Here is a 16,915-nt window from a genome sequence, read left to right as displayed (position 1 = left end):
GAGACCAATAGAGAGGGTGCAAGGTATTATAATAATCCAGATGAGAACCCAAACCAGGGTGGTTCTGATGTAAGGAGAGAGAGAGAGGGAGAGATGCCAGAGATATTGAGGAAAGGGTAGATTCTTTGGTTGTGATACTGGGGTAACTGGAAGAATACTGTAACAGGAAGTGGAAGTTGGAAGGAGGAAAGCATTTAATAGGAAGGATAATGAATTTTGTTTGGGACCTCGGCAGCTAGGTTGGTCCGTGGACAGAGAGCTAGGTTTGGAGTTAAGGAAAACCTGAGCTCAAAATCTGCCTCATTATACTAGACAAGACACTTAATCTTTCTCTGTCTGTTTCTTCATTTACAATGCTAGCTCTATGTCATAGGGTTTTTAGGAGGAGCAAATAAAATAATGTAAAACACTTTGAAAACCTGAAAAGGACACAAATACCAACTATTATTATTATTATTATATTATTATATGTTCAGTTTGAAATCTCTTTGGGTTAACCAGCTAGAGATGTTAAGAAAGTCAGAGATGAAGGCTTCATTTGTGAATGTGAAAGTCATTTTATATAGATATTAGTTGAATCCATGGAAGTTGATGAGATCATTAAGGCAGAGATCATTAAATAGAGAAGAGAACCCAATGCAATCACAACAGAGCAGTGTCATGAAAATTCAGGAAGGAGAGTATCCAGAGGTAGTGATCAATGGTGTTATATGTTGCTGAGTTTTGAGACCTGAAAATAAGTCATTGGATTTCATAATAAAGAGATCATAGCTGGCCATGCAGGATAGTTTATCCAGTGCTGTAAACTGTAAACTGGGGGTAAATCAAGGATCACTAAGTGGACCGAAGTTGGACCCATGGAATCCTGAGGAGGTTCCATTTGGGAGAAGCCAGTGAAGGAGGGGTTCTTCCAGTGAAGATTCTGAGAAGCCAACTGCCAAAATATCCTGAGAAGACATTCAAGCTCTAGGTGGGGCTTATTGGTGGTTGTGGGTGGCCAGGAGGATCTAGGCAGGAATTTAGCTCTTCTGAACCCAAAATTCAGGGGCAATCTGGAGATTTCAACAGCTAAGCCTTTCTACTGTCTTCATTGCCAACGAAGACGAAGCTGAGAGTTGTGCTCCATAAGTAGCCATAGAGCCCAGACTTGGGTGGGAGCGGGCACTTGGGGAACCCTTCCTTTCAGTTATTCCCGTTTGTTAGCTAGTGTTAAGGATAGGATATTGTGAGGAGAGGAAGAGTCAGTTTCTGAGTTCCAGCTAAGGAAGAAACCAGAACTGCTCTCTTGTTGGGGGGGGGGGGGGGTCAGTGGATAGAGAAGTTATCCAGTTCCCTTCCTCCTCAAAATCCACAAATAACCCTGTTATTCTGAATTCCCTTAACCTTATAATAAATCTTATTTAGTTTATTAGTGGTAGTTTGGGGTTGTTAATTTGAGGGGAGGAAGATTGATCTTGTGGCTGAGGGGAAGACGAATACCAACCACCATCTTGAAGGGTAAAGCTACTTGAAGGTGGGAGTGGGGAGGCTTGTCTCACTGACCCTGAAGGTTGGACCCAACCCACTAAGGTCACAACTGAATCCCAACGCCTTCCTTTAGCATCCCCACTATAGCTTTGCCAGTTTGGGAACCTCTTTGAGTTTATTCCTGCATAGGTCTTCCCTGTGAGGGGGTGAGTGGTTAGCTGCTCTGGCCCACTGATATCTATCAGGTGGGGGTCCTGATAATCACCTCCCACACCATCAATACACACCCCCATACAAAACAGAAACCAAACTGAAAATCGCTAAAATTAGTGGGCAATGGGAACATACAGATTCCTCTAAGCAAGAAATGATGAGCTCCTGAATGAGGTGAGTGAAGGTGATAGATTGATGCTGTTCAGACCAATTAATCAACAATTAAGTCCCTACTATGTGCCAGACACTGGAGTACAAATATTGCACAAAGAACAAAACAGCCCTTACAAAATTACTTAACAAGTCAAGTACAGAAACACACAGCTACGTGTGTATCTCATAAATGTAAAATGAATAAAACCAATTATACTTAAAGGTTAAATACAAAGTAGTTTGGGAAGGAGGATCCTAATAGTTGGGTGATCAGGAAGGGTTTCATACAGATGCTATTTTAGCTGAATCTTAAAGGAAGGGACTCTAAAAAAGATATAGATAAGGATTCCAGGTTTGGAGAGCTTGCAAAGGCATGATTTTCTGGGAGATGAGCAATGAGGCTAGTTTGACTAGATCGCAGAGTATAGGAGTGATGAGGCTGGAATGATAGGTTGAAGCCAGTAGTCTAACAATTCTAAAAATAGAGGTGTTTATATTTTATTCTGGAGAAAACAAGAAGCACCAAAACTAGTTGAGAATTACAAGATCTGATTTATATTTAAGAAAAATCACTTCAGCAGTAGCATGTAAGATGGACTAAAGTAGTGATTCCTGGGATTACACTCAAGCCAGGTACATCTTTCTTCCTCTTTGGGATAAGTTTATGCCTTTGGATTTTCTGACTGGGTGGTTTTTCCCAGAATCTCCATTTCAGGGAGGATGCCCAGGCCAGCCATGTCCCCCTTTCCAGGTGTACTCTAGATTCTCAATGCCCCTGAGAAAGTAGCCTCCCCACCATTTATGTGTTGTCTTCAGCCTCAAGAATGTAAGCTCCGTGAGGGCAGGGCCTACATTTCTGCTTGTGTTGTATTCTCAAGAATTAGTAGCATCTAGATACTTATACTTAAATATTGACAATTTGGTAAGAACTTCAAGGCAGAGAAACCAGCTATTGGAAAAATCCAGAAGTGGTAAGGTTCTGAATTAAGTAGGGAAAGGATTGGATTCAACAGATGTCTTAGTAGAAATAACAAAATTTGGCAATTTTTCAGCAATATGGGATGAGGGTGATTGATTGAGTGCAGGATAAACTAAGGTTACAAGCTGAGAAGCTGGAAAGATGGTGCTTTCAACAGTGGTAGATAATTTGGAAGAGGATAATTTGAGGGAAAACAAATTGTTTTATAACTTGAGCTGAAGATATCTCCAGGACATCCAGTTTAAAATACATATTTAATTGTATGTTTTACTAATCTCAGCATTGTAAAACAGATGTATATCCAAGTCATATTCAGGGAGAGAAAGTTACATGAGAACTGTTACCAAAAATGTAGTCCTACAACAGATATGATTATGGGCAATGAGTGACAAAAGTGATCAAGTAGTCAGGCAGCTAGGAGAAAGAAGAAAGCATTTGCAAGATCAGAGATTTAGAGCATGGGAAGAATTTCATTAGTTATCTATTTCAGCCTCTTCAGGGAATTGAAGCCTAAGTGACTTGGCCAAGGTCACAAAGCAGAAACATCACCCAATTAACATTTAAACTGAGTTCCTGACTCCAAATCCAGGATTCTTTCTATTAAACTGTCAGAAATCAAGTAGAGTTAAACAGAAAGATAGGGTGCAGGTAAATGGGTGATGGCAGGGTTAACCTTAAAAAAAGCTGCAGAAATTGAGAACAAGTATTGAGAAGGCATTGAATTATCAGCTGCTAACCACAAAGAAAGCTATTTAATACGGTCAGAATCCAGATTTTAAGTGGAGGCAAGGAGCAGTGTTTTTCCTAGTTCATTAGGGAGATGATAGCTGAATCAATAATTGGGGTGCTGAGTATAGAAATGAAACACTAGCAGTTGAGACTGAAGATGAGAAATGTGATTGAAAAGCAAACTGACAAAGGAAAAGAACAGAATGGAGGTAGAAGGGTTGGGTCTTGGCAAGAAATGGCCATCTGGAGTAAAGGAGAAAATGTGCAACAGAGGTTTTGTTTCCTAGGGAGTTCCCTTTGAAGGCCTATTTTTTTTTTCCAGTTAAGGCAGACTTTTCTAAGAGAGCAATGAAGTATCAGTAGAAAATGATCTTGGAGGGAGGTTACAAGTCTGTAAAATGGAGAAGTTGGAATACTGCAAACTTAGCACTTAATGACAGACTCATAGTAGGTTACATGCATATTGACCATTGACAAACTCCCAGCTCTAAATTCTACAATTTTAGTATTTGGCCTAGATCACTAATGAAAATGTTGAACACAAATAGGACAAAGGCAGATTCATGGGACATACACTTCCAATAGGTTCCAGATAGGTTGACATCTATCAAATGTTACTATTCACTGGATCTAAAGCATCTTAAAATCTGGATCCATTCCACTTTTTAAAAATCTAGGCATATACTATGATTTCCCAAATGCATAGTAAACTTTTTGAAAATTAGGCTAAAAAGTGGCTCAATGAATAAAAAGCAAGGCCAAGAGATGGGAGAGGTTCTTGGGATCAATTCTGGCCTGATACTTCCATGCTGTGTGACCCTAGAGAAATCATTTAACCCCTATTGCCTAGCCTTTACCTCTTTTTTGCCTTGGAATCAATACTTTAGTATCAATTCTAAGAATGAAGGTAAGGGTTTAAAAAAGAAATCATAAGTTGAAGAAACCAACATTTTTCCTAACGAATGAAATAAAAATAAAAGTACAGGCTTGTGTCCTGAGTTCTTTACTGTTCTACCTTGGAACCGATACTTAATATTGTTTCTAAAATGAAAGGTAAAGGTTTTAAAAATAAAAATTAGGCTAGACTAGCAACCTAAACAGTTTTTGATAAATCCATGTTAACTCCTAATGCTTACCATCAATTTGTTTTCTAAAGATTAACAAAACATCCCTGAATGATTCCCATTTTGCCAGCAATTAAAAAAACATGGGCTTAGTTCAAAGACTGCTCTTTAGAAAATTGCAAATTTTAACCATCCAAAATCCTAGGGTATGTTTTCGAAGATCTATGAAAATCCAGCAGTCATATAAGGGACTTAGAAATAAATGCTTCCTATTTGTTATTTCCCCAGCAGAAAAAATGCTTTTCCCTCTAATTTTCCCAAATGACTGTAAAACTATTCAGAAGGCTTCATAAATCCTATTTAGAAAATTACAAATGTATTTTAAAGTTACTTGCCTATTTCTTACATATACTATCATTCATCTAGAAATTGAGTATAGGCTTAGAATAAAAAGCAGGAAACCTGTTTTATTTTTTTTTTTAAACCCTTGTACTTCGGTGTATTGTCTCATAGGTGGAAGATTGGTAAGGGTGGGCAATGGGGGTCAAGTGACTTCTGTTTTATTATTTTGCTGCCACCCAGTTAGTTACTTGCTGTTTGATCCTCTAGCCCAGGGGTTTTTATCTTTGTCATGGACCACTCTTGATCCCTTGGTGGCAATTCAGGTGAAGCCTAGATTCCTCCTTGAAATGGTTTTAAATACATAAAATAAAAATATTATAAAGGAAACCAATTTGAAATTAAAATGTAATTTTACTGAAATTCATGGACCTCTAGGGTATCCAAAGACTCAGGACACAAACCTGTACTTTTACTTCATTTGTTAGGAAAAATGTTGGTTTTTTCAACTCATGTTTTCTTTTTTAAACCCTTACCTTCAGTCTTAGAATTGATACTGAAGTATTGATTCCAAGGCAAAAAAGAGGTAAAGGCTAGGCATTTGGGGTTAAGTGATTTGCCCAGGGTCACACAGCTAGGAAGTGTCTCAGGCCACACATAAACCCAGGACCCCACCACCCCCATCTCCAGGCCTGGTCCTCTATCCTGAGCCATCAACTTCTAGATCAGGGGTCAGCAACCTTTTTGGCTGTGACAGCCATAAATGCCACATTTTTTAAAATGTAATTTCGTGAGAGCCGTACAGTGCTCACAGTGTGCCCTCCTGTAACAGCTGTAAGAGAGAAAATTAGGTATTATAGATATATTTTTAAAGTGTGGCCGCCAGGAATCAACAATTTAGGTTGATTCCATAATTAAATCAGACCCAAGTGATCATCGGGTTGAGGCAAGTTTATTTACAATCAGGAAGGCAAAAATATAGGAATAAAGAGAAAAAGGAGAGGCTAGTCCAGGCCAAAGACCTGGACAGAGAGAGAAGGTTAAAAGGCTAAAGAAATGAGGCTGTAAGCCACAAGGCCTAACAGCCAGTTGGGCTTGTGCCCGCTTTAAGGCAGAGCTTGGAAGCGGCCCAGTCAGGCCAAGGAAGTCAGCCTAACTTACCCACGTGACAATACAGAGTGTAAGCGTTCTGTGGTCTCAGGAGTTCAAATCGGGAACTGCCTCCACAGGAAGTAACATACTTAAAGAGATAGTGTCTTTCATCACTTCCTGTGGTCCACCTCTTAATTCAGATGGACAAATGGCAGTCTCTACATTGATTTGAACTGCCCAAAGGGCAGTCCCTTGTTCTAGATTTGCTACTCATTGTCACGTGTGGGTAACTCGTCTCCCCTCCCCACTAAGGAAGGTGAGGATTACATCATTTCTACCCCTAGGATGGGCAGATTTTTGACTATGAATGGGCTCGAGCTAATTCCATTTACACACAGAGCCTGAAAAAAAATTGACTTTATGGCTCCTGCAGAAAGAGCCACATCCGGCCCTCAAAAGAGCCATACATTGCCTACCCCTACTCTAGATGTATGATTCCAATGAACCAGAGGCTCAGAAATGAGACTTTAAGATCTATTAAACACTTTACAAATAGTAGTTTGTGTAGATTGTTCAACTCTGATGCATGTTACATGTTATGGTTTTCTGAATAGATGTCCTTTCCCTCCAATCAAACCATGTTATCTTTACCATCTCAACCCCAGCTTTTAATTAAACACCTCCTCCTCTGGACTAACCACCAAATGTTTATAAGTCAATTGTGAATCGATTTAAAGAATTGACTATTAAGAACCAAAGTGATTTTTATTACATAAATTAACCCATTTATTGATGGACTCTGGGCTACAGATATTTGTTAAGTAAAAGCTTTTACTGGTCTTTCAATTCCTTCAGTCTTCTGATGGCAGATTTGACTGTCACTGCAGAGGTGGTACTGGAAAGAAAAATAACAAAGTCAGATTTTCCAACATAAAAAACAGCTATATTAACAAGAAAGAATGCTAGGAAATCTCAACTAGAAAACTAAGTAGCAAATAGAAACAAAAAATCTGCTAGTCTCTTAATCTCTTCTAGGATTTCCTAGTGGGATGATAATACAAATTACACCAAGAAATAATTCATTCTGAAAGCCTACTTCTCTTGCAGAAAGCCAAAAATTTTAACTACCGCATATGCTACATTTGCTTCTGATGGTTCCCTCCCTTTTTTCCTGATGGTTTTAAGATACCAGCATTCAACAAATGAGAAAACAGGCAGAAGTTAAAAGTGAAACACTGTGGTACATGCTGGTGAGAAATACTATTGTACTGTAAGAAACAAGCAGGAGGATTTCAGAAAAAGCTATACACACAAATAGCAATATTATATGATTATCGACTGTGAAAACTTGGCTACTCTCAGCAATGCAATGATCCAGAACAATTCTGATGGGCTTATGACTGGGAACGCTTTCCAACTCCAAAGAACTGTTAGTTGGATAGATGTGGATCAATGCATACTCTCAAATCAATGTATTTATGATTTTATTTGGAGGTTTGGGTTCTGTATGAACAAGCTCTTACAACAATGACCAATATGGAAGGGTTTCGCATAACAAAAATAAATTAAACAAAACAAAACACTGACTTTGAGATTATATTGAAATAACACTGGCAAAAAAAAAAAGCCTGTTACTGTTGTTTTCATTTCAGCTCTATCACAGCATTTTATAAGAGCATTGTATTTACATCTTGACTACTACTAGTGTCCAGGGCAAAATCATCTTGCTGTGTTGAGTATATTTGAGTGCAAGGAAAAATGAACCAAGTAAGACAGGTACATTTCCAACCAAGCTTTAAAAAACTTCCTAGTGTGCAGCAGTCACAAAAAGCTTTCTCATTCACATTTCAATGCTTCCTAATTTCTACACAATTTAAAATAATCCTGGGCATCTGATTTGTCAGACCAAAATAGACAGTTAAGTGGCAAATCAGAATTAAAAGAGCCTAAGAAAGGTAGGTCTGCATATAGAAGAGGAAGAATTGTTAGTGCATGACATTAGCAATCCCTTTTTTAATCTTCTAAATCAAAAGAATTCAACAACATAAGGAAGACATCATTTTTCATACACTTAGCCTTTTATATCTGTCATTAACTTTTAGTCCACATCTTAGAAAGTTTGGCACACAAAGTTGGCAAGAAACACGTTAAATGTTTCTGAAGATGTTTTATATCTAAATTTACCTTTGTTACTAACTCCATACTCTTATGACAATGGTCATATTGATCCCTAAACTACCAAAACTTACATGTAATGGTTAACAAGCATTTCCAACAAAAAATGGTCAGAATTGTTTTTGCAGTTTAAATGGCATGTCTTACATATCTGGGGCTCCAATTCCATATAAATACCTTATTCCCATCAATGAGCTAACTAGTATCCCTGGTATGGTTCTCCCCACTGTGTAACCAGCAGAGGGAGCACCTGTCTCCCAAAAATCAATTATAAAAATTGTAGTCAATCCTAAATCTTTTAGGAGTTTAATTTAAAGATTAATAGAACAACCAGCAAAATATTCTGCATGTGGTAAGAATTCTGGCTCATTGCACTGTCACATTGCTAATGTGTCAGTCAGGATATTGCCAGGCTATTTAAAAGACAATCAACAAATGTATATTAATAGCCAGGTGCTAAGCTAAGGATATAGTCTTTAACCCTCAACAAGTTAACATTCTATTAGAGATACAACACATACAGATAAGTATGCATAAAATAAATGCCAAGAAATAAAGGTAATTTCAGAGAGTAAGTAGTGCAGAGATTAAGAAGGGCCTTATGAAAAGGTAACAATGAGGAAGAAGTACACTGCAGAGATGAAGGACAGCTGTGCAAAGGCTTGATATGCCAACAATTATGAAGTGAGTCTTGGTTCTGAATCTCTCCCAATTCTTCTTATAGCTTCCCCATCTCTGGCACAGCACAACTACCTCTTCACATTCACAATGTGGGCATCCTTCTCAGGATATCAGGGTCTTTCTGAGGGCCCAGAGGAGTGTGAATGTGTGTATTTTTAGTGGTGAATGAGAGCAATTTCAGAACTCCACCTAACTGAACTAGGTAATGTTCATGGGACATAACAGGCATACAATTTTTGTGGATTATCAAAACTAGACTAACCTCATTAGCACATCAGCCCACTGCAGAATCATTTACTTACTTACTATCTATCTATCCATCCAAGATGGGTAAATGACTTACTTGTAGGTCCACGCACCACCAGCTACTGTTTTCATACAAGATCCACAATGCCAGATGCCCACAGCACGTCTCTTCATTTTGGTCTGAAAAAAAAAAAAAAAAAAAAAAAAAAAAAAAAAATTCCCACCGGCACTAGCCAAAAGCCATGCTTTCTTCAACCTTGACACAACAAAAGCCTCTCTCCCTCTTCAAGATCCTGGGTTTAACTATTTCAGCCCTCTAAAAAACTGTCAGATGTAATGCTCAGTTCAGTGCAACACCATCATGTCCTTTCCTTTAGAATGTTTCTTCTTTCTACACTCACAAATTAAGTAACTTGTCAATTTAAACTTCTAGTCAATAAGTTTTTTTATTATGACTTCTGTGCAAAACCATTTCAGTCTTTAATAACTAAATATAGCCTCATTCCTAACAATTCCTAACAGGAAGCTCTCCCATTTTACAGAATACACTGAGGCTTAGAGAGGCTAAGTGACCTTGTCCAAGGCCAGAGCTGGGGCAAGGAGAGAACTGAAAGAACAGCAAACTTGTACACTGCCTCACTCTTTGTATCTGGTATCTAAAACATCTCTCAGAGCACCTGGCCTGGAGTCAGGAGGACCAGAGTTCAAAAATGGACTTACTGTTATTTCCTAGCTGTGTGACCCTAGGCAAGTCACTTGATTCCAGTTGCCCAGCCCTCACCTCACTTCTATCTTGGAATCTCTACCTAGAATAGACTCTAAGATACAATGCAAAGATTTTTTTTTAAAGTAAGCTTTAGGAATTAAAATCAAGGGGAAGGCTAGAAAACAATACTAAAAGAATTCTAAAGATAAGACTAGCCTTTCCCCAAGTTACTCACCTTGCCACAGAAGGAGCAGGTATACTTGGCATGCTGGCTAATTTCAATTTTCTTCACCATTTTTCTGAGGGATGCACCATAACGTGTTCCATATTTACCAACAATTCCGACCTTCTTGGTACGTTTCGCCTATAATGATCCAATTTCAAAAAAAAAAAGTTTAGGCACAGTTGGTAAGATTTAGGGTATAAAAACAAAAATTTCTCATCCTTAAGAAGATACAACAATCTCTTGTGATCTAGTGCTGAAAACCAAGTGGTAAAAACCAACCCTGGAAGGTTTCTAGGTGTCACACACAGCAGAAGAGTCAGAAACACATGAGGTCAAACTCAGACTCAAGCACTTACCAGGTATGTGCCACTGGGCAAGTTACTTCATTTCAGTCTGATTCAATCTCATAAAATGGGAATAATATTTACAGCTCAGGTTGTTTTAAGGATCAAATGAGGAATTTGTATTAGGCTTTATAAAACCCTTAAGCACTATAACAAATGCTACTTTTTAAAAATTTCAATGGCAACTAGCATAAAACACGATATAGTGGAAATAATGGAAAAACAGCTAGGTGGCCAGCAGGATAGAGCACCAGATATGCAATCAGAAAGACCCATCTGGGGGTTTTTTGACTTCAAATCTGGCTTCATACAACTATTAGGTGACCTCAATTTCCTCATCTGTCAATTGGAGATGAAAATGACAAACCATCCCAGTATCTTTGCAGGACAATTCTGAGGGATCTATGGAAAAGAACGCTACCCACATTCAGAGGAAGAACTATAGGAGTGGAAAAAAAGAAGAAAAATAACTGCTTGAACACATGGGTTGATGCAGACATGATTGGGGATGTAGACTCGAAACTACCATACCAATGCAACTATCAACATGGAAATAGGTCTTGATAGATGACACATGTTAAAACCAGTGGAATTGGGTCAGCTATTGGGGGGGAGGGGAAAGTAAGAACATGAATCAAGTAACCATGGAAAATTTTTCTAAAAAATTGGAAAAAAAAAAAAGAGAGAAAGAGAGAACCTCCCGAAGGGGGTAAGGAAGAATAGGGACACATCTGAAAACAATTCAACAAAGTAATGGAAAAGGAGTCAGTCCTGACTGGGATCCATACTGGGATGTGACCCTGGGGGGCAAGTCATGTGATCTCTCAAGTGTCTTCAAGTAATTCCATTACAAAGTTACAAAGGAAGAGTTCCAGTAGCTTATTAATCATTCAATCAACATTTATTAATAACCAAGCACTGATGAGGTTACAAGTCCCTGATCTAAATGGACTTACCATCACAGATGAAATCAAGACACTCACTTCCACAAAAGTTCTTAAGTCAAAAGTATGTAATGTACTTTGCCCACCTTAAAGAACTAAGTAAATGTCTTATGGTCACAATGAGCATGAATTTAACTGATCCCAGCAGGAGCCTGGAAAAAAACAACTCTGCCACAATTCTAAGGAATCCAGCAACAGATTTTGTCTAAAAGCTCCAACCCTTGGGGGCAGCTGGGTAGCTCAATGGATTGAGAGTCAGGCCTAGAGACGGGAGGTCCTGGGTTCAAATCTGGCCTCAGACACTTCCCAGCTGTGTGACCCTGGGCAAGTCACTTAACCCCCACTGCCTACCCTTACCACTCTTCTACCTGGGAGCCAATGCACAGTACTGAAGGTAAGGGTTAAAACAAACAAACAAACAAATAAAAGCTCCGACCCTTAATAATTTCCCTTAACTGATAATTTATATAATTCTGGTTTAGCCAAGGCCCAAAGCAGTTCCCGTTAATTATCTGCAGTTTATCCTGTATATGTTGTTTGTATGTAGCTGGTGGCATGTTTTGCTCCCTCCCCCCCCCCCCCGCATTAGTCTGAGAGCTCCTTGAAAACTGGGATTTTTGTCTTGTTTTTGTGTAACCCAAGCAGCAAGCCTCTGTATAGATCCACTTATCCATAATCTAACTCATTTGATCCTATAACAACTCTAGGAGGCTGGTGTTATTATTGTCACCTACATTTTGGCGATAAGGAACCTGAGGCAGGGAATGAAGGGCCTTGTTGAACTCCACTCGGACCACCTAAACTCAGAAGTCGCCAGAACAATATTTCCGGCCCAGCTTAGCGTAAAGCACACGAGTATTTAGACAGAACCACGCTCGTCCCCACAGATAGACGGAGGACAGCACTCCTGGGTCGGGCTTCCCTCCTCCTCACCACCCGCAGCTTCCTCCGGGTCTCACAGGGCCAACAACCTCCCCGCAAACGCCTTTGGGACACCGGACGCCCTTCAAGCCCTGCAGGAGACCCAAACCTTCCGTGGACCCCTACGCTCCCAGGGATAGCAGAGGCGCACTCACTGGCCCCGGGTCTTTCCCAGCTCCGTAGGCCCCGCGCGCTTTCCCCAGGCCCGGCCCCTGCACCAGATCCCGGGGCAAAGAGCCCCGCCGCGGCAGAGGGCCGACTTGGGGTAAAGACAGTAAAACAGAGGCCAGAGAAGGGGAATGGAGGCAAGCTGGGTCAGAAGGGGGCCCGGGGTGGGGTGGATGGCGGTGGATTTGAGAGCGACCTAGGCCAGGAAGGGCGCAGCTTACCATGTTGCCAGCTGCAGGTCCCGGACTCGGAGAGGAAAGAAGGTAGTGCGCGTGCGCACTTTCAGGACCAGAGACCGGAAGTGAATGTTTTGGAGGCGGAACTAGCTAGGAATAGAACTCTATGGTTGGGCGGTAAAGTCTAACAATGAGTCCTCCAGGATGCTCGTCCCAGAGACTGAGAGTATTTGGAATACAGTCACAGAATACTAGATCTGGAATAGAGATCATTGGAACATGGGATTTAAACGTAGAAAGAAACTAGTCACAGAATCTTATATCTGGAATAGATGTGATTGGAACATGGAATTTTTAAGTAGGAAAAAACTATATAGCCACAGAATATTATATCTGGAATAGATTTCAGAAGAACATATAGTAGGCAGCTAGGTAGCTCAGTGGCTAAAAAAGTCCCAGGGCTGGAGTGGAGAGGACAAGGGTTCAAATGTGACCTCAGACACTTCCCAGTACTGTGACCCTGGGGGACCCACTTAATTTCAATCATCTAGTCCTTACCAATCTTTTCCCTTAGAACGGATATATTACAGTAAAACATGGGGCAAGGCTTACCAAAAAATAAAAAGAACACCAGTTTTAAAAGTTAGAAGAGACTATAGTCACAAAATATTGGATCTGGAATACATTCCATAGGAATATGGGATTTAAAAGTTAAAGAGACTACAAACAATCACAGAATATTAGATCTGGATTCATAGAAACATGGAATTTAAAAGCTGCAAGAGAAGATAGTTCTGGAATAGATTTCATAGGAACATGGGATTTTAAAGATGTAAGAGATTTTAAAGTCCAACTATTTTATATCACAGGATCATGGATATAAACTAGGAGTCTTGATTTTTTGTGTGTGTTATGGAAACTTTGGGAAGTCTGGTAGAGACTGTAGATCCTTTCTTAAAGTAATGTTTTAAAATGCATAAAATAAAATACATAGGATTACAAAAGAAACTAATTATATTGAAAAACAGATAATAAAACATGAAATAATAATAATAATAATAATGAACATTTAGGTAGCTAAAATCCAGGTCTAGGGCTCTACCTACAGTAGCGTTGTAGAGAGTTGTTAGTCTCCCTCAAGCTTAATTGGACCTTGTTGAAACTTCCCATTATTTCTAGTTCTACCTCCTGAAGCAAATAGTGAGTAACACCTCTTTGGAGGTCCTCAGGCATATCCTGGACGGATGATATTTTGCCAGGGATGTTGTAGAGAGTATTCTTTTTCACTTATAGGCTGTGAAATCCTTTTCAACTGAACTTCTGTAATTCTTTGATTCTGCTCACAGAACACTCTCTTTGTTGGTTTCATTCATTCCCATACATTCGATTTACTGTCTCTTTATGTAGATGATTCACAAATCCAGCCTTATACCATTTGTTGGTTCCCTTCTAATTTTGGTAGCATTGGTTTTGTCTGTACAAAAACTATTTAGTTTAATGTAGTCAAAATTATTTTATATTTTGTGATTTTTTTCTAACTCTTACTTGGTTTTTAAATCTTTCCCTTCCCATAGATCTGACAAGCATACAATTCTGTGCTCACCCGATTTGCCTATAGTTTCCTTCAGAAGATACTTGTTAATGAAATAAAAAATACCTCTTGGTTGACCATTGTAAGGAGCCATTCCAAGGCTCCTCAAGGATGCCCTCAATAGCTGCAACTGTAGATTAAAACTTATCTTCTCTTGCTGTATATTTATCCAAAGGACAACAAAGAGCAGATCATTGTACTCAGTCAAAAAACCTCTAGAAACATGAAAAAAATTGTTGATTCCCACCCCCCCTTCTCCTTAGCATTGAGCCTTTCTTTATTCCACTCTTCCTTAGGTAGAATTATCTTGGTTTCTCTATCAATCCATAAACATTTAACTGAGGGTTTCCTATGTGTCAGGTACTGTGCTAAATACTATGGATACAGAGAAGAAACAAGAACAATTCTTGTCAGGGCAGCTGGGTAGCTCAGTGGATTGAGAGCCAGACCCAGAGAAGGGTTCAAATATGGCCTCAAATACTTCCTAGCTGTGTGACCCTGGGCAAGTCATTTGACCCCAGTTACCTACTCCTTAGTGTCCTTCTGCCTTGGAACCAATATTTAATATCAGTTCTAAGACAGAAGGTAAGGCTTTAATAAAAAGAGGAAAAGAGAACCATCTTTGTCTTTATGGAACTTATGGAAGAGATAACATATCCATAAATTGCTGCATACAAAAATAAATCAAGTAGATGGAAGGTGCCTTTTGATGATAGGAAACGAGCTTCTGAGGGTGGAGGGGAAAAGGGAGCCTGGGAAAGGCTATTTATTTTTTATCTTAGAGGTAATAGGAAGCCATTAGAGTTTATATGTGGCAGCTAGATGGCACAGTGGATAGAACACTGGGTTTAGAATTAGGAAAAAAAAAACATATTGATTAGTACAAATCCAGCTTCAGACACAGCCTTGGCAGGTCACTTAACCCTGTTTGCCTTGGTTTCTTCATTTGTAAATTGAGCTGGAGAAGAAAATGGCAAAGTCCTCCGGTATCTCTGCCAATAAACCCCCAAAGTGGAGTCATAAATATCCACACAAGTGGACATGACTGAAATGACCAAACAGCAATAATAGAGTTTATACAATAGGAGAATGACAGCCAGACTTACACTTCAGGAAAGTGGCCCAAATCAATAAATATCAGGGTCTCCCATTGTGGAATAGAGGAGTAAAATGTAAGAAACCTGGCAAAAAAAGGAAGGGCCCAGGAGAGTTTTAAATGCTAAACTGAGGAGTTTATCTTTGATCTTAGAAGTTAAGGTAGAGCCATTAGAGTTTTTACACTAGGAGTTGATACAGCCAGACATTCCCTTTAGGAAAATACCCTAAGTTTAAAGATATCACAGTCCCTTGTTGTTTGCCATTTGTTCCCAGGAAGGATATGTGAGACGAGACCTCCATTGTGGCTACTGTCTGCTTTGCACACCAGAAGATCTAGGCAGCTTCTGCCAAGGAAGGATTGGAGAAACAAATGGGGCAGCAGGATGCTTGCTTCTTTGGGAACAAGAGCATAATCAAAAATTCTGTTCCCTTAGAGATTTCTCTGAGAATGAGGAATGATTCCTGCCTCAGTCCAACCAATGCCAAGCAAGATTACAGGATCATAGATCTATAGCTGGAAGGAAATCGGTAGCCATTTAGTCTAATCCGCTTATTTTAAAGGCCCAGAGAGGTTCTGACTTGACCAAGGTTAAACAAGTAATAATCATTAGAGGCAGGATTTGAACCAGGTCCTCTGTCTCTAAAATCAATTCTCTTTCTACTGTGGCATTCTCAAGAAACCAACAAAAGCAGTACTGCCCATTGGTCAACAGAGAGATCATCACACCCTAGTTTTCTATCATTGGTTCATTCATTTAGGATTGGAAGGAACTCTTCATCACCATTTTATAGATGAGGAAATAGAACAAAGGTGATTTGCCCTAAGTAACACAAGCCTTAGGTGATAGACTTGGGATTTTCACTAACTCCCTTATCCAGTGCTCTTTCCATTATACTACACTGCTTTTAAGTCAATACTCAGCTTTTGCTCAGGGGAGACTGATTGGAATAAGGTAAAACAAATAAGAGAATAAAATTGAAGGGCAGGCAGAGAGAGAAAGATGGAGACAGAGGCAGAGAGAGAAAGAAAGAGAAAGAGAGGCAGAGAGAGAGAGGAGAGAGAGAGAAAGAGAAAGAGAGAGGCAAAGAGAGAGAAAGATGGAAACAGAAAGAGAGAGGCAGAGAGAGAAAGATGGAGAGAGAGAAAGATGGAGACAGATAGAGGCAGAGAGAGAAAGAAAGAGAAAGAGAGGCGGAGAGAGAGAGGAGAAAGAGAGAGAAAGAGAAAGAGAGAGGCAAAGAGAGAGAAAGATGGAAACAGAAAGAGAGAGGCAGAGAGAGAAAGATGGAGAGAGAGAAAGATGGAGACAGATAGAGGCAGAGAGAGAAAGAAAGAGAAAGAGAGGCGGAGAGAGAGAGGAGAAAGAGAGAGAAAGAGAAAGAGAGAGGCAAAGAGAGAGAAAGATGGAAACAGAAAGAGAGAGGCAGAGAGAGAAAGATGGAGAGAGAGAAAGATGGAGACAGATAGAGGCAGAGAGAGAAAGAAAGAGAAAGAGAGGCGGAGAGAGAGAGGAGAAAGAGAGAGAAAGAGAAAGAGAGAGGCAAAGAGAGAGAAAGATGGAAACAGAAAGAGAGAGGCAGAGAGAGAAAGATGGAGAGAGAG

General features: G+C 39.7%; 1 protein-coding gene across 1 annotated transcript; it reads right to left on the bottom strand.

Annotated features, from left to right (window-relative positions):
- Positions 1-6,795: 6,795 nt before the first annotated feature.
- RPL37A (ribosomal protein L37a) lies at positions 6,796-12,728 on the bottom strand. Its single transcript, XM_044667528.1, has 4 exons — positions 12,669-12,728; positions 10,080-10,208; positions 9,236-9,318; positions 6,796-6,931 (listed from the first exon to the last, which is right to left on the bottom strand). Exons 1-4 carry the CDS (start codon positions 12,669-12,671, stop codon positions 6,868-6,870), a joined length of 279 nt encoding a protein of 92 aa, XP_044523463.1. The 5' UTR covers positions 12,672-12,728; the 3' UTR covers positions 6,796-6,867.
- Positions 12,729-16,915: the final 4,187 nt, after the last annotated feature.

Source organism: Gracilinanus agilis, chromosome 3 (assembly GCF_016433145.1).
Source record: "Gracilinanus agilis isolate LMUSP501 chromosome 3, AgileGrace, whole genome shotgun sequence".
NCBI lineage: Eukaryota > Metazoa > Chordata > Mammalia > Didelphimorphia > Didelphidae > Gracilinanus > Gracilinanus agilis.
The sequence above is the reverse complement of the archived record's forward strand: the minus strand, read 5'-3'. Positions and strand labels throughout refer to the sequence as shown.

Coding starts and splice junctions, on each gene's coding strand:
- RPL37A (XM_044667528.1), bottom strand. Junction 9,319..10,079: donor CCTGCTCCTTCTGTGGCAAG/GTGAGTAACTTG, acceptor TTTTTTTTTCAG/ACCAAAATGAAGAGACGTGC. Junction 6,932..9,235: donor GGTGGTGCGTGGACCTACAA/GTAAGTCATTTA, acceptor TTTTCTTTCCAG/TACCACCTCTGCAGTGACAG.